Source organism: Chrysemys picta, chromosome 16 (assembly GCF_011386835.1).
Source record: "Chrysemys picta bellii isolate R12L10 chromosome 16, ASM1138683v2, whole genome shotgun sequence".
Classification (NCBI taxonomy): Eukaryota; Metazoa; Chordata; order Testudines; family Emydidae; genus Chrysemys; species Chrysemys picta.
In genome coordinates, this window is record NC_088806.1 from 17,309,217 (window position 1) to 17,330,948 (window position 21,732).

The 21,732-nt window shown below is 45.9% G+C and overlaps 1 protein-coding gene across 3 annotated transcripts in view; it reads right to left on the reverse strand.

The window, feature by feature from the left end:
• The window catches only part of KIRREL3 (kirre like nephrin family adhesion molecule 3), a 689,345-nt gene that overhangs the window by 243,210 nt on the left and 424,403 nt on the right, over positions 1-21,732 (reverse strand). For all 3 annotated transcript variants that reach the window (XM_065570446.1, XM_065570445.1, XM_005294677.5), the window contains 2 exons: positions 16,852-17,001; positions 12,314-12,463 (listed from right to left, as the gene is read on the reverse strand). In XM_065570446.1, the coding sequence (XP_065426518.1) occupies positions 12,314-12,463; positions 16,852-17,001 (300 nt within the window). The remainder of the gene's footprint in view (positions 1-12,313; positions 12,464-16,851; positions 17,002-21,732) is intronic.

Consider the following 21,732-nt stretch of genomic DNA (forward strand, 5'->3'; position numbering starts at 1 on the left):
AGCCCACTGGCTTGCAAAAGAGACCCAGGGAGGGCAGTAGACCGGCAGGGTACGGGGGCTCATGTGCACAGGAACAAAGTCAGCAGATCTACTTTCAGGCCTACCAGTATCAGCGGGGGCCTTTTACAAGAGTTTCTCCTAATGCCCAGGCCGATGCAGTGAAGCTGAGCCATGGGGCAACGTTATAGTTCAATGCGATCTGGCCCTCACAGTCTGAGACTGTCAAATATCATCGGCTGTCAGAAGGAAAAGAAAGCTGTTGACTAGGGCAGCATGATTCTCCTCAGACTTTGGTCAGAGTGGAGGGGCTGGTGCCAGGGCTCCTGAGGTTCTACTCCTGGATTGTCACGTAGTTGTGATATGACCCAGGACAAGTCACTTCCTCTCACTCTATGCCTCAGTTCACCTCTCTGAAAAACAGTGATGATAATACTCATTGTGATAATACTCATTGTGAGTAAGAGACAGGAGCTCCTGAAAGCAATAATCCCCTGGTGCCCATTCTTGCCACCATCCCTTCTGTGCTCCCTTTTCTAATGGCCTCATCGTTGGTTCTCCCACGCCGTGAGGGACTTGGAGGTGATGTCCGGATGCGTCATGGGTAGAGCCTCAAATTCATGTAAGCCAGGGATAATAAAAACCCCTCCCAGCCTGCCACGTCCCTTTGATGAGGCCAGCGAAGGAAGTCGGCAGCGCTAACATCAGGGCTTCCCGCAGTCTAGTCACTCATTTGGAAACATGGCTTGCCTGACCTGGATTCCTCCGCCCTCTTGCCACAGGCTCTGAGTACGCCCCTGGCCAGCATGGGCTAATGCTTCACAACTCCTTTGCCAGATCAGTGGAGCAAACTGAGGTTTGCCTCTTCCACCCCCCTTCCTCTCCCTCCTGGGGCAGCAACTGCTCTGTTCAAAGTTTCTCCTCGCTTGGCTGCATTCGAGATCTGGAAACTCAACACTAATTAATGTGTCTGCAAATCCCAGTTGGGCTGGCAGGGACTGGAATTCATTCATGGTCCCCTGAGTGCAGCAGGATCTACAAGCTAGCCCTCTGGCTCCTTAAACCGCACGGCTGGCAGATGCATATTTTAACAACACACATCTGTTGGCTATATAATCTCTTGTATTTGCCCTCCCTGCTTTGCGCTTTGATGGAAGACCGGAGGGAACTCTCCAGCGGTTACAGCCAAAGTGTTTGCTTTGCAATTTTGCCCGATTGCCGTCTGATTTTATTTTTAAATTTCTCCGAGTCCTAATCAGGCTCTTACTTTATTTAATTAATACCCTATCTTAGTTAAATAGATCATGAATTAGGAAGCTCTTACATTAAAGATGTGCCAGGTAGCAAATAGCCCTCCAGTGGCTTGCAGGAGTCTGCTTTGCTTGGTCCTCCTACCAAATGTACAGATTTGAACATGCAGCCTACAGGGATGTTTTATGAGCAGCGAATCAAGCTGCCTTTTGCTCTCATTTTGTGTAACCTGCCCCCCTCCCTCCCCGACTGTGCCTGTTCCAGTCTGTGTCAGATGTAGGGCACGGGCCACTGAGGCTTAAAGAGAGGAGCGGGGGAACGGAGAGAGCACCACAGCAGTAGCGTGCACAAGCAGAGGGACGGGTTGAAATTCTGAGGAAGCACAGGCAGGAGAAGGGGGAAACTAAAATGATTTTATGCCATCCACACACTGCTGCAAGGTGGGGTGTGGCCACCAGCATAAATTACAGCAGCTCTCATATAGGACAGGGTCCAGTAGGCTGCTGATAGGCCGTGGCTCAGCTCAGAACTCCCTGTAGTGCCAGGCTTATGGGCCACCCTGTCCCAGCATGCCCCTAGGTCAGGGCTCACACCACCTACAGCTGCCCTGTGTTGTTCCTGCACCAGGGAAATTCACCCCCACCTCTTATACGTGTTCCAGCTGCACGCAGGACCCACCCCAAGACCCAGAATCAGCACCATGTACTCTCAATGCAATCTTCTGGGCTGGATCCGGTTTTCGGCCCATTAGATCAGCTGGTCTGACCTCTTGTATAGAACAGGCCGTTAAATTGCACCCAGGTACCTCTATCTTGACCCCAAAGACTCTAGCCACAGCCAGCGACCAGGAGAGACCAAGATGCCATGACTGCCTGAGCCCCTGCAATGAGCCAGAAGGGTTCTAGGAGGACTGGTCAGGTGGAAGTGGCTACCTTCAGATGAGAGCTAGAACCAAATTGATTAGGTGAGATGTGCCCAGATGTTACCAGCAGGCGATGCGCACCCCAGGCTTCAGGAGAAAGTAACCCCCTGGTGCTTTTGAAATAATGCAAAACAGAGAATTTCCCTCCAACATTTACCTCCCTAGGAACTTATAGGCATTGGCTTCCACCATGCAAGTGTAACCCACATTAACTCAGTGGGGGGCTCTGTCCCTGTCTAACGGGTGGATAACAGACTGATGTTAATGAGTTTGCTGCTTCCAAATTTCTGCCAAGAGCTGATCCTTTGGCTCAGCCTGTAACCGGCTTGTGCTTTCAGATCCATGGGTTCCAAATTCAAACCCCCAAGATGATCTAACCGGGGATACTTTCCCTGCATGTCGGCAGGATCACATTTTACTGGCACGAATGTTTGGATGTGGGCTCATCCACTCAGGGAAGAGAAAAATACCATGTGATTTATCTGACCTATTGCAAATTCCTGATACAGCTCAAGCAGCACAGAACTGGCCATGAGCAATCTATAGAATTAATAAAAGAAAGTGCCCAAATGTTTGAGTGGCTATGATGTTCAAATCAAGCTGCGGAAATAACAACCCACTCATGAATATTCCAAAAGCAGAAAGAAAATAAAAGAGGCTGCCGGATCCCTGTGTGAATTAATGTCTCATGTTCTCAAAGATGCCAGAGCCCGGTGCATGGATTTGTGACTCAGCAGGAGGCACTCTTCTAGGCCATTAATATGGACCTAATAATCCAGCACTGATCTAGGAAGACTGATCAGCGGGAGGTGGCTAGCTTCAGATGAGAGCTAAAACCAAAGTCCTGACCATTAGTACTCATGAAGGATCTTGAGGCATCTCTTGCTAGATTATTGTCCTGGCCAGGGTCCTATTAGGGTTATTATGTCCTACTATCATACATTCCACCATGTGGCTTCTGCTGGATATGAGAGACTTGACTTCCTGTCCTAAACTAGGTGTTGTGTAATGTGCACCGTTAAACAGCTGCTGTGTCCCCGTCCCCCTCCCCCTGCAGAGGTGGCTACATCTCAGTGTGATAGGATGTATAAAGCCCATACTGGAACTGAAGGGGTTAAGGAGCAGTTCTGGGCCCAGGTGACTCGCCCTGCACGTGCAGAGTCTGCTTCAGACAGAGCTTAAAAGGGAGCCAGCCAATTCAGAAGGGGGCAGATAGAGGAGGACAGACTTACCCTGAGAGCTCCTGAAAAAGGATGCTGAAGAAGCCTTCACTGCCAGGAAGGGGCTAGCAACTAAGCCCAGCCAGGCTGGAGGTTGGGTTGTTTTTCTTTTCTATCTTATGTTGATGTTGGACATTTTGGGGGAGGTGGATGATAGGAAGTGGCCCAGGCAGGCAGCTTTGAAGAACTCCAAGGTGCTTAACATTGTTGCCTCTCATGGGGGGCTGGGATGGAGCCTGGTGGAATGCAAGGGCCCTGGTTCCCCTACCAACCACTGTTGTTACAGAGGGGACATAAATCTCCGTAAGAAGAGGGCAGAGATGCCGGAAGCCCTGGGGCCAGAGTGAGCTACCTACAGGGACCAGGAGGTGTACTAAAGGCCCTCCCTGGTCTGAGGACATGCAATTTTATATAAGAACGGCCATACTGGGTCAGACCAAAGGTCCATCTAGCCCAGTATCCTGTCATTAACACAGGCATATGGTGCATACGGGGCTGAGAGATATTTGAATGGATGCATCAGTGGGAGTAGGAGGGAAAATTTTCCCTTTTGTTCTCTGGGAGCAAAAAACTCTTATCCCAGAAGCAAGCAGCAGTAAGTGATACTAACAGGCTCATCTGTTTGAGTGTTTGGACTTCCAAGGCTTATGGAATGATCTGTTCCACTACATTTAACAGTGTAGATTTGAAAACAACGTGACAAAATCTTAAATATTTAATTAAAATATGGTGTAAGCTCTTCAGCGGAGCTGGGAAAGTAGGAGGCACCAGACCAGTAAAGCTGTTGTCAGACATGAGTGACAGCAGTTAAAAAATGAGTTAGACAGCATTTGGGGGATTTCCTGGTAGCAATCGTGCATAAAGTTAAAGCCTCTAAGTGTGGAATTAGATAGCACAGACTTATGCGAGCAGGAAATACAAGGCTGAGCTACGGGAAGGGGCGAGCAGGAGTACTTTCAGAGGGCAGAATGGCTCACGCAGCAGAAGATGGAGGGAGACTGGAGTTTAGAAAGCCAGGCAACGGTGGAGGCAATAAACAGATGACAGTTATTGCAAACCCCATTCCCAAGCGACTGACACTGAGAGACAACCTTAAGGGTTTGCAAGGAAACCCAGCACGATGTGATACATGCCCGAGTCAGTACAGACTCAAAGCCCAGATAGGGCTCTGACAAACAAACAGGTTCCCTGTCTACTACACAAGTCTGGGGAGGATTTATGGTGCTGCCTCCTGGCTGTGTAGAACCTGCAGTCTCAGCGCAAGACCAGGTGAAACTGGGAGGCTTGGGCTGAGCATCACAATGGGCTTTGTTTGAGCCTCAGAACCCAGCCCAGGCTTAATGGAAGCCAAAGAAAATTTTAGAACAGACCAGCCCCCTGACATGAAGCCAGAGAGATCCCAGGAGCTCAGGGGGGTGGGCACAAAACATCTTGGAAAAGTCTATTCCCTTCCTTCCCTTTTAGGGATTGTATTGATTTCCATTGACCTGTGTAGGGTAATCCAGTCTACTAGCAAGGGGCACATAGTATCTCACACATTACAGAACAAAGCCACACAGCTTTAGGAAAAATCCTCCCCTTATTTGCATGGGCTAATCAAAGGGGGATTGGGGACACATGGTGGAGTCTAACTGACTGGCCTAAGGGGCCTTGAGCCAAAGGTGAATCTCCATTAGCTGTCACCAGTATAGGGCCTATGACACACAGTTTGAGCAGCTTGGATTCTATCTCACGGAGGGCACTGCTACAGCCACACAGTAGCCAGTCGACTACAACATAATGAGCCAGGCCCTCAACTGGTGTAAATTAGCTCAATGGAGCTATGCTGATTTCTAGCAGCTGAAGATCTGGCCCACTACCCTGCATTTGGAACAACTGCAGATCTATCAGGTGCTCTTCCAGGTGGGATGCAGCAACAACACACTCCCAGTTAGGCAGGAACTTGAAACACCTTTCCTTTCAGTACTGCAGGTTGTAAAACATGCCAGCAGCGTGTGGAAACCTACTCCCCTGGCACAATGGAACAGTTCTCTAGGAGGAGATACAGCTGTATAAAACTCAGGGGTGATGAGGATTCAGAGGCAAGCTCGCTGAAAGGAAGGGTCACCACAGTACAGTGAAACTATTTAGAAGAGCTTTAGAGCTGGCCCCCAGTCCTTTGTCTTTGTACAGAGCTGTATATAGTTTGTGGACAGAGAGCTGCTGGTTATTTGTACAGTGGTATAGTTTTATAGTGGCCGTATACACAGTTTTATTGGATTGCAAGCCTAAAAAAAATAGCTGCAAGAGCATTGCCTCCCTCTATAAATGCAGCAAGCGCCCCTGTAAATAAAGAGAAATCACTGCCAGTGAAGCGAATGGCTTGGTCTCATTACCAGTCGTCACATGGTGCCTGGGTCCGTACCACCACCACCAGCAGAGAGAAAGACAATTAGTTCTCCGGCACTGCCATCCTCACTCTCAACACTCCACCTGCGGAGCTCCACCTGGACCCTGTTGCTTTAATGTGACTGTGTTAATGGTTCTTTCCTTGGGCAAGCCCGAGCAATAAATCTCTTGGAGTGCATCATGGACTCTGCAGCCAGATAAACAGTAATAAAACTTCCAAGGCAACCACCTCCTATAAACCTCAGGGTAACTTTCTTCCAACTTCTAGAGATTGCCTGCTTGCTATTAATACACTTGAAAGGCTCCAGCTTCTGTGTTTTATAAACTCATTACACTTATGTACCTCTTGGATCAATGAGAAAGAAGTCTGAAGGGAAATACAGGCCTGGAAGCTGGTGGAGTGGATCTGCTGGGTCAGCAGTGGGGGGAAAGAAAAGGCTCGGCAGAATTCAAGTTTTGTTTTATAATTTTGACATATATTGATGTTTATTTTTAAGCATTTTTTTTACTTTTATCAATTTAAATTCTCAAAACTGGATGAAATGTGGGGAAGGTCAGTCAATGGGGAGGGTCAGATAATTTTTAATGACTGTAGTAGATGCTGAGATTAAAAAAAGTTAAAACTTAATAACGATTAAAACAAATTGCAACCTCACATGCCAAAATACACAAAGTAAATATCCTTAAATCAAACTCCAATAAGCTCTCAAGCAGCATTTTTTCTTACTGTGCCTGGTTTTTGTGTGTACTGTGAGATCAATGTCAGCAAATGTTGATCTCACTGTACACACACAAACCAACCACAAACTTATTTCCATCGATAATAATAGGAATGTACAGACAGGCACAGTAAGAAAAAATGCTGCTTGAGAGCTTATTGGAGTTTGATTTAAGGATATTTACTTTGTGTATTTTGGCATGTGAGGTTGCAATTTGGGAGGTAAAGGGGAGGCACAACCAATCCCAAACGAGGATCTACCTGCGCTGAAATATGTCAAGGGTTTGGGAATGTAGGATGGATCTACTAAAGAAGTAGCACCAAATTTGCTTCTCTGGTCTCATGTATTGTAGGAACTGTAACCTCTTTGTTACAGTATATGGAATCACAGATCTTCTTAAATCAAAAGGCATTTATTAAACAAAACAACTGAAAATAGACACCAACAAACAGGCTTCCACACAGCTCAAGTCCCAGCTGTGCTTACTTTGTTTACCAGAGACCATACCCTGTCTGGAATGCTATATAGCACACAGAGTCATCTAGTGGCTGAATAATATACTGCACGTAAACATACTGTAACACTGGGATGTCAGTGGTATTCCCATCCCCGCTACATGTCTGGTAGGGTGTTTTGTGTACTATAGGCTGGGAGGCATGTGCTGTAGATGCTCCAAGCACTGGGGACTTGTGGCTCTTGCTCTTGGTGGGCCCCCAGCCACACTCGCAGACTTTGAATATAAGAGAGGATGCCTTTATAAACAACAGCCAGAAACTAAAAGATACAAATACCCAGAGCCACAATCTCTTTCCGTTACAAATAACTAGAGCTCATCAACAAATTTTCAACCAAAAAATGGCTTTTCAATTTTCATGGAAAAAAATGCATTTTGGTAGAAATTTTCTAGTTCTTGATGAAAAAAAACAAACAAAAAATGAAATGTAAAAAAAATGGGGAAAAGAGAAGGAAGGGGAGACAAAAATGGACAAAATGGCTTCCATTTAACTGAAAAACAAAAGCAAAAAAAATTGAATGCTTTTTTCCCCCCTTTTCATTGGATTTTTTCTGTGGAAAAATAAAGAATATCTTCCGACTAACTCTACCAAAAAATCAGATCAGCAGTTCCCAACCCCTAGGGGCAGCGCAGTACAAGGAATATGGTAACAGCACCCCATGAGTTCCTGCAGCTGTTGCCCTTTCAATTCCTGCTGCTGATACTGTTGGCCTCCTGCTAGAAAGCACAATAGGCTGCTTCCCTGCCTGGCTTTCAGTCCTATAGCTGTCAAAGGCCCAGCCTTCTCTCTGCAGCCAGTGCCCAAGTTGCTGCCTCCAGTCTATTGCTTCGGTTCCCATGCAGCCTCTGGCTCTCCCCACAATCCAGTCTCCTCCGAGCTTAGGATGCTATTTTTGTTTTGTCTCCTTTGGCCCTTATGGCAAGATGTTAAGCTGGGTAACACAATGACCAGGAAAGAGCTAGCGGAAGTGATTCACAGGGCTGCCCGGGGGGGGGAGGGGGCAAGTGGGGCAATTTGCCCCAGGCCCTGGGCCCCACAGGGGCCCCCACGAGAGTTTTTCAGGGCCCCTGGAGCGGGGTCCTTCACTTGTTCCGGGGGCCCCGGAAAAGTCTCGCAGGGCCCGGGCCCCCGGTGCTTCTTCCGCTCTGGGTCTTCGGTGGCAATTCGCAGCGGGGGGTCCTTCCGCCCCGGGACCCGCCGCCGAAGTGCCGGGTCTTCGGCAGCAATTCAGAGGCAGGGGCCCCCTGCCGCCGAAGACCCCTGGCCCCCTGAATCCTCTGGGCGGCCCTGGTGATTCACTCTCCATCCTGCCTCCACTTAACTGGTCAAATCAGTGGTCTTCACTGCCAGTTGTGATACTTGGCATTTCCATAGTGTCTGCCACGTAAGGATCCCAAAGCACACACAAACACAGGAAGCTATTTTTACACATAATTTTACAGAGGGGGATATTTGGATTCCTCAGATTTTGCCCTAATTTATAGCCGCTGTGTAACCCCGCTGAATTTCTCTCAGAGAAGTTATGGACAACATTCTCAAATTAAAATTAGGTGCATTAATCCATATTTAGATACTTAAGTAAGGGATCTGATTGTCAGAGATGATGCTCGCCTACCTGGTAACAGCACCCAATTTGAAATCTCCGTCCTTAGTGACTTAGCCAAGATCATGCTGTTTGTCAGAGCAAGACTCGACTCCCTGATCTACACTCAAAGCAGCAAAGCTAGTGACTCAGGGCAAGTCTCAGAGCGCTCTCCCGTTGGCATAATTACTCCACCTCCACGAGAGACGGAAGTTATGTTGGTGGAAGAGGGTCTCCCACAGACATAGTACCAGTGTGGACAGCACTTATGTTGATGTAACTTATGTCGCTTGGGGGGTGTCTTTTTCACACCCCTGAATGACGTAAATTACATCGACTTAAGCGGTAACTAGACCAGGCACTCAATGTGCAGCGGCAGTCAAAAAAGCAAACAGAATGTTGGAAACCATTAAAAAAGGGATAGATAAGACAGAAAATATCATATTGCCTCTATATAAATCCATGGTACGCCCACATCTTGAATACTGCGTGCAGATGTGGTTGCCCCATCTCAAAAAAGATATATTGGAATTGGAAAAGGGCAACAAAAATTCAGAAAAGGGCAACAAAAATTATTAGAGATATGGAACAGCTTCCAAACGAGGAGAGATTACTAAGATTGCAACTTTTCAGCTTGGAAAAGAGACGACCAAGGGGGGATATGATAGGTCTATAAAATCATGACTGGTGTGGAGAAAGTGAATAAGGAAGTGTTATTTACTCCTTCTCAAAACACAAGAACTAGGGGTGACCAAATGAAATTAATAGGCAGCAGGTTTAAAAACAAACAAAAGGAAGTACTTATTCACACAACACATAGTCAACCTGTGGAACTCTTTGCCAGAGGAAGGTGTGAAGGCCAAGACTATAACAGGGTTCAAAAAAAGAACTAGATAGTTCATGGAGCACAGGTCCATCAATGGCTATTAGCCAAGATGGGCAGGGATGGTGTCCCTAGCCTCTGTTTGCCAGAAGCTGGGAATGTGCGGCAGGGGATGGATCACTTGATGATTACCTGTTCTGTTCATTCCCTCTGGGGCACCTGGCATTGGACACTGCCAGAAGACAGGATACTGGGCTAGATGGATCTTTGGTCTGACCCAGTATGGCTGTTCTTATGTAGCCTGTCACATTCCCCTCACCCAGTGCACTGTAATTGAGGGAAACTTTACCCATCTCATCATGGAGATGCCTGTGGAGCTCACTTAACTCAGAAATAAAGCAGGCCAGTTGAGTCCACATGAACAAGATTTGAATTAAACAGAAATATCTGCACAGCTGGTGGCATTACACTCTGGTAACTACCTGAAATTTCTCTCCATTTCCCTGTATAAATATGCCCTTTGCTTCCCTAATGTACAGTATATTGTACCTGTAGCTCAATGCACCAAATGTTATCGAATGATTGTTAGGCAGCAGGCCCCTCTCTCTCTCTCAATACACAGGGCTCCTGCTCATTACACACCCACTGAGTTTCCCTACGGAGGGCTGGCCAGAGTCACTAAATGTAGCCTGTGGCTAGCTTCATCTTCATTCCTGGTGATGACAGATAGATGGACAGGGTGTCCTAATGCAAAGGTATGCGAACGGTTGTTCCTGGACCGCTAATGATTCATCAGAGTTACCACATACACCTCCCTAGTCAACCTTAAATTTCCCCTGACCACCTGCATAAATACATGTAAAGTTAAGAGGAACACATTGCCAGGGGTTTGCAAATCTCATATGCCAATGTGCTATAATTTTAATGTACTTACAAGAAAAAAGATACTACAAATGTGAGCGGCTGAACAGCCTAGGTAAATGTACCAATTAGCAAGTACTATGTATATTCACATAAACATCTATCCAACACATTCCATAACCCCACAGATAATAACGATTTCCCTTTGATCCATAAAAACATCTTACTGCTCAAATCAACACGTTGCAATAGCTCTCAGTTCTGACGTACGCTTATGCACCCTGGGACGAAATTCATTTTGGAATCTTTAGTTCTAATTAAATAACATATTATTTCTTTTGTATGTCTCCTGTAACATATTATTATTATACAACTCAAGAAGGAGACACAGATTAGGGAGGATGTGGAGAAGTAGCTAGCATGGGGTGATAGTAAATGGAGAAGGCATATAGGGCATGAATAATAGGACTGTTACTTTCCTGTTCATTTCCAGATTTCTTTCATGCTTTAGAGGCTTTCTGAGTTCAAAGAATTATTCTTTGGAAATTATAATCTATAAATTTGAACTAATTTTCTCCGGTAGATATACTCCATTGATGCACACTTTCAAACGTTATTAATGAAGTGGGTTTTTTTGCTCACTAATAATTAGAGCTGATCAAAAAATTTCCATCAAAGTGGTTTAAAAAAAATCATCTTTTTTTTCCACAAAACTAAAGGAAAATTTCCAAAGGATTTCCACCCAAATCCCAAAAGCATTTGCTTTTTGAAAACTGAAAATTTTAACCAAGAAATTGGGAATGTTTTGGTTTTTCATGGGGGGGGGGGGGAGAGGAAAAAAACAGAAAAATTCTGGGTTTTTTTGGTAAATCAAAAAATGTATTTTGAAATGTTTTAGGCAAAATACTTATATTTCCTCAGCAGTGTCACTAAGGCCTAGTCTGCACTATAAAGTTTTACTAGCAAACCTTCCCCCGACACACATCCACACTTAATTGTGTGTCCTGCCAATAACACCCTCCACTTTTACCAGCATAGTTATTCCCCTTCCCAGAGCAACACAAGCCCCTCACCAGCACAGTATATTGGCACAGTGCCAGTGAACCAGTACAGAAAGTCCTTCGTTACAATCCCACAATGCACATTCCCTTCAGTAGTGGGCTGTGCATTAGGGGGAGGAGGGTAAATAACCTACTACTACCACCACCAGCCTTGAGAAATCTCTCTCAAAGTCTTATGGCCCAATTCAGCCAAGCAGGTAAGCATGATGTATGTAACTTTAAGCATGTGATTGATCCCTGTGACAGAGTGCTGGGAACCAACAGCTGAGCCAACACTCTGATCACTTAAACATCAATTAATTCCCCTGGGAGTGGACCTAATTAGCAGATTAGAATGGGCTGCAGAAGACTAAAGAGCTAATTAACACTTTAACGCAGATGGTAGAAGGCAGCACAGGAAGGATGTGGTGGGGAGAGAGGCAAGCTAGTGAAGTCAGAACCAAGAAGGATCTCTGGGTGGGAAGAGCTTTTCCCTTTCCTCTCCTGGACAGAAGACTGAGGAGGGACAGATGTGGTGTATGGATCAGTAAAGGTGGTGGGAAGAACAATACAAATAAACACTCTTGTGTAGTTTAACAACTGAAAAGTCTGTATAGACAGAACAGAAGACAGGATGGGAACTTGCACTGTCACAGTCCCACAGATGTCACGGACTGCTCATGTGCTTAATGTTATATGGGTGCTTAGTGCTTTGCTGAACTGGCACCTATATTTGCAGAGCTGAAGTACCAGGGTTCTAGCTCTGTGTGTGTGATTTATCCTAAGATTACTTCTGTTGTGTATGGCTCATGGGCTCCTTATACATTCCCCCTTCAGATCAATACACTGCACAGATAGCTTAGACCACGAGTTCCTTTCTGAACCAGCTGGTTTACCAAAGAAATACATTTTGAAAAAGCCACTCAGCACAATCCCAAGGAAGAAAACAAAATAACCTTCCCAGTGTGCCCATGCCAGTGGGAGAGAGGACTTACCAAGTACAGTCAGCCGGGCTGGTCTGGATCGGATGGCTGCCTGAATGGCCTGGCACTCGTAAACAGCATCATCTTGGAGATCTGCCCTCAGGATTTTCAGGTGGTGTTCTCCCGACAAATGGTCCCCCACAACCAAATAGCGCGGATAGCCTGCAGAATGCAAAATACAAGTAAGGCTGTAGCCAGGCAGTAATAGCTACAGAATGAAGAGTTTGTAATGTAAATCGGGATTCCCAGACTTCCCCCAACAAAGGGCCTGCGACCAGCTATCGGGTTCTAGGCACCTTAACAGAGGTGCAGAACCATTCTGCTGACTCATCCGGGTAGCCAGATCACATGGGTCTCATTGTAGGAGATTGAGAATTCCTTTAAGATGAAGGAGAGCTAGTTGTGGGAACAGCAGGTGCTGCAGGGACACGCCTAGGAGTTCAGGAAGGAATTCAAGCTAAGGAATAAAATGGAACACCCCAGAAAGGGGGTGAGATTTAAGCAACAACTGAGCTGTGTTGTGAATATGGCTGTTTACAGGGCCACACTGGAAGTTTATCAGTTCAAGGGTCACACTTAATGTGTATCTGAGAAGGAAGGTCTCAGCAGAAAAATGAAGCAAATTTGTGCTTATCAGGTCATCGAAACCCAAAAGGAAACCAAACATGGGAACGAATCAGACCTGGGGCCTGCTGCGTTTGTAAAAGGCAGTCCTTTCCCATGATCTCTGCGTCTTGCTGTCGTTGCCCTGATATTTGCATTGAATAGAAATATCATGCTGCAAAAGGCTTCCAAGGTGAGCAACTCCACTAATCCCACTGTTCCTGGTTCTGCCATTGCCCCGCTGTGTGACCTAGTTCATTAATGTCTCCAAAGCGCTCAGACTGAAGATGCTAAAAGCAGCAAGCGTGAGGGCCCTGATCCAATACACATGATGCACCTGTTTAACTTGAAGCACGAGTAATTCCATTATTTTCAATGAGCTTAAAGTGGAGCATGTGCTTAACAAGCTTGCTGGAGCAGGGCCCAGTAAGGAATTGAGAGTAATAACCATCACCAACTTCATTTTGCTGGTAGCCTGAGCTATGTTGGAGTGAAGGAGTCTATTGCCCAGGTCTTCCCTAGCTGATGATGATTAATGCACTATGTAGTGCAGGCATCTTGGCACTCTCTTGTGTTTTCGTTGTTTTGCAAGCTCTCAACAGCAGGATTTGCTCTCCTGAACTGTAAGAAATACAAATGATGGGTTTGTTTGCAGTTAGCTAATTAGGTGACTAGCTGAGCTGGTATCATGCGAGCTGGCAATTTCTCTTGCTCAAGCAGACCCAGATCTGCTAATTGTCCAAGTTGTTCGCACAAGCCAGGAGCTTCAGTGGAGTTGTTACCAGTTCCCTATGCAATGTCTTACAGGGAAAGTTCAGCTCTCTAATGTACATGGAAATGTATTGCATCAAGCTTTGAAATGGCTTTTAAAAAGGGAGTGACCACACAGGCAAGTCTGAGAAAAAAGCAGCCACTAAGGAAAGAAGGGAGCATGCGTTAGACCTTAGTCTAATGTCACCGAAAATGATAATGTGGGTTCGCTTCCCACCTCTGCCACTAACTTGCTCTCTGAAATGATTATCCAGTATCAGAAGTGGCCACTGCTTTCGTGCACTTTGGGACCCCATTTTCACAGGCACTGAGCGCCCACAGCTTCCATGGAGCTCAATGGGAACTGCTGGTGCTCAGCCCTTCTGGAAATCAGGCCCTATGGGTTTCAGATTTGGCATGCAAAAATGGAGACATGTGAAATCACTGGCTGCTTTTGTTTATGGTGTTCTCTGGTGTGAAAAGTTTTCAGTATTATCACATGGGTCAGTGTTTTCAATACACAAATACACAAAACATTTAAATAGGCAGTATCTGAAATTGCCATGCAGATATCATGAATGACAGCCAGTTTTGCGACATTTGCATATATATTTCCCAAACACTATGTGCCACAGGCAACACCTGGATAAACATTCATTTTTCTTCAGCAGCAGCTTGTAAAGATGCAGTGGTTTGCACCTGCACTTCAGACATATTGTTTCCTTTCCATGCCCCAGCCAGATGAGTCTACTTGGAGGGTGGGAGGAATGGAAAAAAGTGGTCAGCACTATCTACTGTGGCAGGTCCAAAATTAGCAAAGCATTTAAGCACATACTTAACTTTAAGCTCATGCATAATTTCTATGTGTCTCTGGGATTTAAGCCCATGCTTAAAGTTAAGCACTTGGGCTCAGATCTACAAAGATACTTAGGCACCTAAATCTTGAGTTTAGGTGCCAAAAACTCAGTTTTGGCTCCACTGCAATCAACAAAACTCCTGCTGAACCCAGTAGGCCCCTAAACTCAATCAGCGCCTGCGTTTTCAGGGTAAAAGTTCTCTTGGCACCTGTAGTAGGAAGAGAGCCTGAGACATAAACCCTTGTATCAGAGGCCTGCTATGAGGCAGGACCTACTCACAGAATCTGGCAAAAACAGGGCTGATATTGCAGAAATACACATTCCTAAGAAGTGCGAAGTACAGAGTACTCACGCAAACACATCCCAATATCAAGAATGGTACAAAAACATTCGCCAGGGATAACAGAAACACACTGACCCCTCCTAAAAGGTAAGGTCAGGATAACAGTATGTAACCTGTTTATATCAGGGTATAAAGATGTATCTTTGGCCAGTCTAGGGGACTGTGGAAAGTCCCGCCACTGACTGAGCTGCGTCCATTGTCACAGTATCCTCGTAGAGTCTGCCAGGTGCTATTACCATGCTTCGTCGACAATAAAACTAGCTGGGTGCCTTCGTATCTTAACGGAGCTTGTGGTCATTGGATGGTTCGCTCAAAGTCTCCTGTGCCAAATATCTGCGCAGAGCTGGGACAGCACACAGGGAGAACACAACCAAGCAGCCAAATATCTAACCATATTTCTTTCTCTAGGCATGCACACTACTGCCTCCTGCTAGGCCTCCAGACACTTATCTCCTTCCTGTGCTGCAGAGTGATTCACAAAGTGGAGGAAGACAGGCGTTCAGCAGCCTAAATTCCAGTAGGTGTGCTCATAGGCTACCTACCAGACTGGGTCGGATTCAAAATCCAGGGGGTGGGGGAAGAAGTCATGGTGGCCACCTTACCTTTAGCAGCACTGTCTCCTTCTCTGGAGATTGTGTGTGGAGCAAGGCAGGTGCTTAACTCATTCCCTCAAGAAACAGCATAAGCGCCCTGACTTCCGGCATCAGGTTCCCATTTGTGGTTCACAAGCAGAGCTAGGTGCCTCCCAGCAGCTGGATTTAGGCACAGAACTCCAACGGGGGGGGGGGGGGGGGAGGAGGGCTTAGCACATGCCTCTCTCGTCAGCATCTCCCATTGGCTAGTTACGGTGGCTCCCTGTTGTTTTTTGTGGATCCTAGCACCTATAGCTTCCCATTCATTCTACAGGGAGCCTAGGTGCCTAAGTTGGCTTTGTGAATTGCAGTGTTGTTCCTGTGATTTTCTAGGCACCTAAAAGTTCCTTGGTGGCGCCCACCCTTGGTTCAGTGCTTTGCTCAGAGGTGGAGCAGGAGGAGTAGAAACCAGTAATAGAACTGGTGGAAAAGGTTTGTGCCAGAACTATACATGATTTTCCTCTGAAAAGTTGCATTTGCATTGAAATTTTGGGTGGGGGTCGTTGAACATCCCCCCTCCCCCAGTTTGAGTGTGTTCGATGCAAACCCCCAAAATTCCATGAAATGGTTCACCAGAAATGAACACTGTTCATTATCAACAAAATTGTTCATGGGAAATTATTAGATTTCTTGACCAGCTCCATTTAGGAGTCTTGTCCATCTGCAATAGCCTTTCAACGGCCATGTGCCTTGTGTGTGATTAAATAATTCCAGCCTGTGGGTAACCAAGTGGCAAAGTAAAGATCTTGGGTAACATTTTCAAAAGGGCCTAAGAGCCTTAGGAGCCAAAGTCCAATTTTCAAAAGGGGTTTAGGCACAGAGGAACCCAAGTTCCATTGATTTTCAATGAGACTTAGGGTATATATATACACAATGCAAACAGATACCCGCGGCTGCCCCGTGCCAGCTGACGGGCTACGGGGACTGTTTAATTGTGGTGTAGCTGTTTGGGCTCAGGCTGGAGTCCAGGCTCTAGGACCCTGCAGGTGGGACGGTCCCAGAGCTCAGGCTGCAGCCCGAGCATCTACACCACAATTAAACATCCCCTTAGCCCAAGTCAGCTGGCATGGGGCTTCTGTGGGTGTCTAATTGCAGTGCAGCCATACCTTAGGCTCTTAGGCCCAGTTCCTCAAAAGGATTCTTAAATGGGAGTTAGGTGGCTAAACATCTCTGTGCAGCCAGGCTTTAAGTGCCTAAGTCTCTTTGGAAAATGCCACTTAGGAGTCTTTGAATTTTTTACCCCTTCTTTAAATAGTGCACATTTCACCCTTGCATCAGTCTCAGTCTGTCTGCCTTGCAGACCTGCCCACTGCTGACAGCTCATCTGTTGAGTGGAAGAGGACAGAGGAATCTTGGAAGGCTTACTTGAGAGATCCCGGCCTACTCCTAGGGCGAGTCCATCTTTAATCCACAGCACGATGCCATTGTACTCAGGGATTGCGCACAGCAGAGTCACGGGCTGTCCGGCTATCACCACCTGATCTTGAGGTTGCTGTGTAAAGGAAGATGCTTGGCCTGGATAAAGAGACAAGCAACAGCAAGAAGGTCACATGCTGCACCCGAAAGCCTGCAAGGATGTATCGTGTTTAAAATGCAATTCAGAGACTTTGGATGCAACATCATGTATCCCCTTCATTAGCAACCCAGGGCTAAATTCTGTGACCCTTACTGCTGTGATTATGTACAAACCACTTACAATCCCAGGCAGAGTTAAGCATGGATTGGCTCCTGAGTGGGAGAGAAATTCATGTCATGGTGTTTCTTCCTGGTCTGTTTTATTCAGTGTTTGCACACATCCTGTTCACTTTCAACAGAGCTGGCAAACCCAGCAGCAAAGAGTTCCCCAGGTAATTCCATTCACTGAACACCAGCTATGACACCCATTCTCCAGCCTCTTCACCAGCTGCTGCCAGCTCACCCTGTTCACTGCTTCTAGAACCTCTGACCCCTAAATCCCTAGCCCAAAGTTACATTACCTCCCACACGGCCTCTGCACCACTTGAATCTCATTTTAGCTTTTCATTGAGGATTTAATGGCACCTAGGCACAGAGAAAAATTTCATCCAGTGCCGAAACCATTTGGCCCACATGGAGTGTTTGTCTGGATTTGGTACCCAAGCAAAAAGATGTTCAGACCTACTGAAGCACTCAGAGCTCCTGCTGAAAGTGCCATTGACTGCCAGCTCCGGGTAGATATTCTGAAAGGGGTGTGTGTGTGTGTGGGGGGGGGGGGGGTGAGACTGGGGGGTTGGCCACAGCTCAATGCATTTAGAGCTATGTTTTAAGATGTGCCTGTTAATTCTGAGACACCTTGGGTCTGACGTTCTGAGCTGCTGGGCATCCACACTTCAATGGGATCTGAAAGTACTGTCCAAGGTAACTCAACTGGGCACCTGAAATTAATGGGCAGTTAAAAAAAAAAATCTAGGGCCCACTACTTTTTACTGTGCTCTTCTCCCATTGATTCAGCACCTGGCATTTCATATAATCATTTGGGGACAGATCTCTCGCCTGCACTATACCTATCTCTTTAGTTTTGCACAAATGGCTGGACTCAATGACCTTTCAAGGTCCCTTCCAGTTCTAGGAGATGGGATATCTCCATTAATTAAAAAAATTATCTCATAGAGCTGGAAGGGACCCTGAACTGTCATCAAGTCAAGTCAAGCCCCCTACCTTCACTAGCAGGACCAAGTACTGATTTTGCCCCAGATCCCTAAGTAGCCCCCTTAAGGATTGAACTCACAGCCTTGGGTTTAGGAGGCCAATGCTCAAACCACTGAGCTATCTCTCCCCCATCCCCTATGCAGGAGATCAGACTAGATGGTCACAATGGTCACTTCTGGCTTTGGAATCTATGAATTAGCACTGTTGCCGTAACAATCCAAGAGCTTTCACAACAATGAAAACTGTCCTCATTCTGTTGCTACATCCATTAGAATAACCCCTCTTTCCTCTTGCTTTCCTCCTTCCCAAACTGCTTCCAATGGGCGTGAACAATTCATGCTTAGCCTCAGCATACAATGGAGGGTATTTTTTAATTGCCAAAAGTTGGAGGAAAATCCCTTCAGCTCTTTTTGTGTTAAAAGGAGAGAAAAAAAATTGAGTTAAGGGAGGGGGAGGGAGAACCCCAACCAAACACATTTTTTTCAGCTTCAAAAGTAAGTCCAACTTTATTTTTGCACAAATGGCTGACTGAAAATAAGCCACCCAGCACTCCGCACGTCACTAGCCTTCCTGGAGGCACAACCCCACAGGTAAAGTGTGTGTGTGTGTGAGAGAGAAACAGAGAGAATAATTACAAATCCCAAAGTTAAAAGCAATTGAAATGTTTCCTCTGAACATGCTCTGTTGGCATCTGCTAAGATTTCAGCAGCCTAATGAGGCCTCACCCCACTCTATGGCATCACCAGGGGGCAGAGAAAACGGCAAATTCTCCCTGCTCAGCCTGACAGGCACTGGGACTGCTGGGAGAATATACATGAGGGAGACTATAAGTGCCTCATTAACAACTAGACAGCATCCCTTTGTATCCAGAGATAAATGCAAAAACCGCTCAATTATCAGAGGCGGCTACCTTGATACCTAATATTAGAGGACCCTGGTCATCTTTGCTGCGGATAACGGGCTCCCACTTCTCTCTTGTTCTCTAATTCAGGATGCACAATTGAAAACCTATTATGGAATAAAGCTACCAAGAGCCCTAATTTACCACCATTGTTTAAGCAATGATCCTCTCTTTTCCGCTGGCTTCAGACTGGAACCTATCTGCTGGAGTCTTTGCATACACCGGAAATCAGACAGAAATAATGGTCCCCGTTCAACAAAGCAGTTAAGAAAGTGCTTACATTTAAATTTGTGAACAATCCTCTCCCTATTTAGCAGAGCACTTTAGCGCATGTGACAGCCACCATGTTGAACGGGGCCGTTCCAGAGCTAATAGCACAACCTGCTATAGTTTGAGTTAAGCACTATAACTAGGGCTGTAACAGACTCGTATCCTCTATGGAATGGGCACAGAAGAGACAATAACCAACGCACTCACCATTGTGTCACATATGTGTTTAGCTTCAGGTGCTTTGATTTTAATGGAACTTAAGTATATGCTTAAAGCTAAGCACACACTTAAGTGCTTTGCTGAATCAGGGCCATCAATATAACATTGAGCCCTATTAGCAAAACCCACTTTTGTATTAGACATTTCCAGAAGATTATTATGGTAACAATGTTGCATGGCTTGGTTCTACAGATGGTCCTTTGGTGATAACTCAGATCCAGATTAGAACACCCATTTGGTGTTTTGGATCAGACCACGTCTCGCTTCCAGATATGAGCAAGAAAAAACATATTAGAAAAGCGAAAATAAAAACAATTTCTGACAAAGTAGACCTGAATGGAATCTATATTTGGGACCCCATATGGACAGGGTTTGTGGTGTGGTGGTTAGTGTGTTTATGTATCATTCCGCATTGGAAGGGAGGTCTACAAAGAAGATCAAAGCTTTCGGCATGATTTTCAAATGTTTTGGACACTTGCATCTCCTGTTAAAGTCAGTGGGAGGTGCAAGTGCATCTCTGAAACTCAGGCCAGGAAGTTCCAGGGAAATCAATGATGATCGAACAAACCACATGTGACAGATGTTGGTTACTGCACTTCTGGAAGGTCTCCAGGTACTACAGTGATGAGGACAGTATAAGAACACCGCTAAGACTCCCATCCAGACTCTCATCTCACATCTTGATCACTGCACCATCCTGTTCTCTGGCTTTGACAGATGCAATCTTACCCCACTCAGAGTGCTGCTGCAAAGATCATTCACCTGGACTGCAGCTTTGACCACATCATCCTTCTCTTTGCATCCCTCCACTGGCTCCCTCCTCCCTGTCACATCAAACAAACTGCTTGTCTTCACTTTAAAGGCCCTTCATGGGCAATCCCCCTGACTCATCAGCTCTCGTTTGCTACCAGGCTATCGATGCTCACCTCTGATTGGCCCATGATGCCAGCCTTCATCACCCATGTTACATTTTCAAACAGACCTTTGGAGCTTCCTCTCATGCTACCTCTCAAACCTGGGTGGAGCCCCACCACCCCCATAAACATTTGCAAAAACTACCTCGTTATCCTTTTCCAAATTCCTCCTCCCAACTCTCCTTTGCTATGATGCCTCCAAAAAAACAACAACCTGACAATGGTTAGGCGGCTGCTGTGCTAGTCCACTGTCTGTCATGGTGACCAATGTTGTCTCTTTGTTTACTTGTGTTCCCCCGTCAGTCTCTATCCATCTCCCATCTAGATTGTTAGCTCTTTGGGGCCGGGACTGAGTTTTTATTCTTTGTTTGTACAGCACCTTGCACAAGGGGGTGCCTGGTCCATGACTGGGACTCCTAGGCACTATGGTAATACCACTACTACTAAATAATAGTAATAATACAATAGACTAGAATGGGAAGAGGTCTCAATTGCATTCCCAAATGGTACACATGTACAGTCTGCACTGTGCAATGGTTTGCACCAGTGCAAAATGTGTTCATTGTGGGTATAAATTGCTACCAGATCAGAAAACAGCCTGTAAATGACTGTACAAGATAGAAGACCAGGGAGAATCAGGCCCCCTTATTTGTGTAGCAGCACAATTATGGACTATCAGCTGACGGCTGGAGCATACTCTTGTGAACTCTATATGCTTGAGGATCAACTTTGCCTACCATTAGGATTATTTCTATAGTGAAGAAAGTTGCCCGGGTGCTTTACAGACATGTAAATGCAAGGTCTGTGCTCTGAGCAGTTTACAACTCTCAGCAGGCAATAGATTAGGGTGATATACCGAGTCAGTGTATTTTAAAATATTTGTCAGAGGTGCCTAGAGTGGCCAGACAGGTGCCACTTGTCATGTCAGAAATCTAAATAGAAAGGAAGCAGCAGAGAGTGGTGCTGTCCAGCACACAGCTCCTTAGTGTCACAGTTTTAGTTTAGAGCACTTTCCCTCCCTCATTTATTTGTAAATCCCTCCAGCAGACCTACCTTTGCCATAATACCTACAAATCGCTACTAGCTGGCATTCATTGACTAGTAACTGCCAGTTTATTCCAATGCACCTGTCTCTGCTGTTACCTTGTCCTGCCATTCCCCACTCCTCTCGGTTGTCTGTTTATTCACCTGGGACCTGAACCTGCACTATGGGAATCAACGGGAGATTCTGCTCTGTCTCCTCTATTGTGAAATTTGTCTTTTGTGTTATTTATT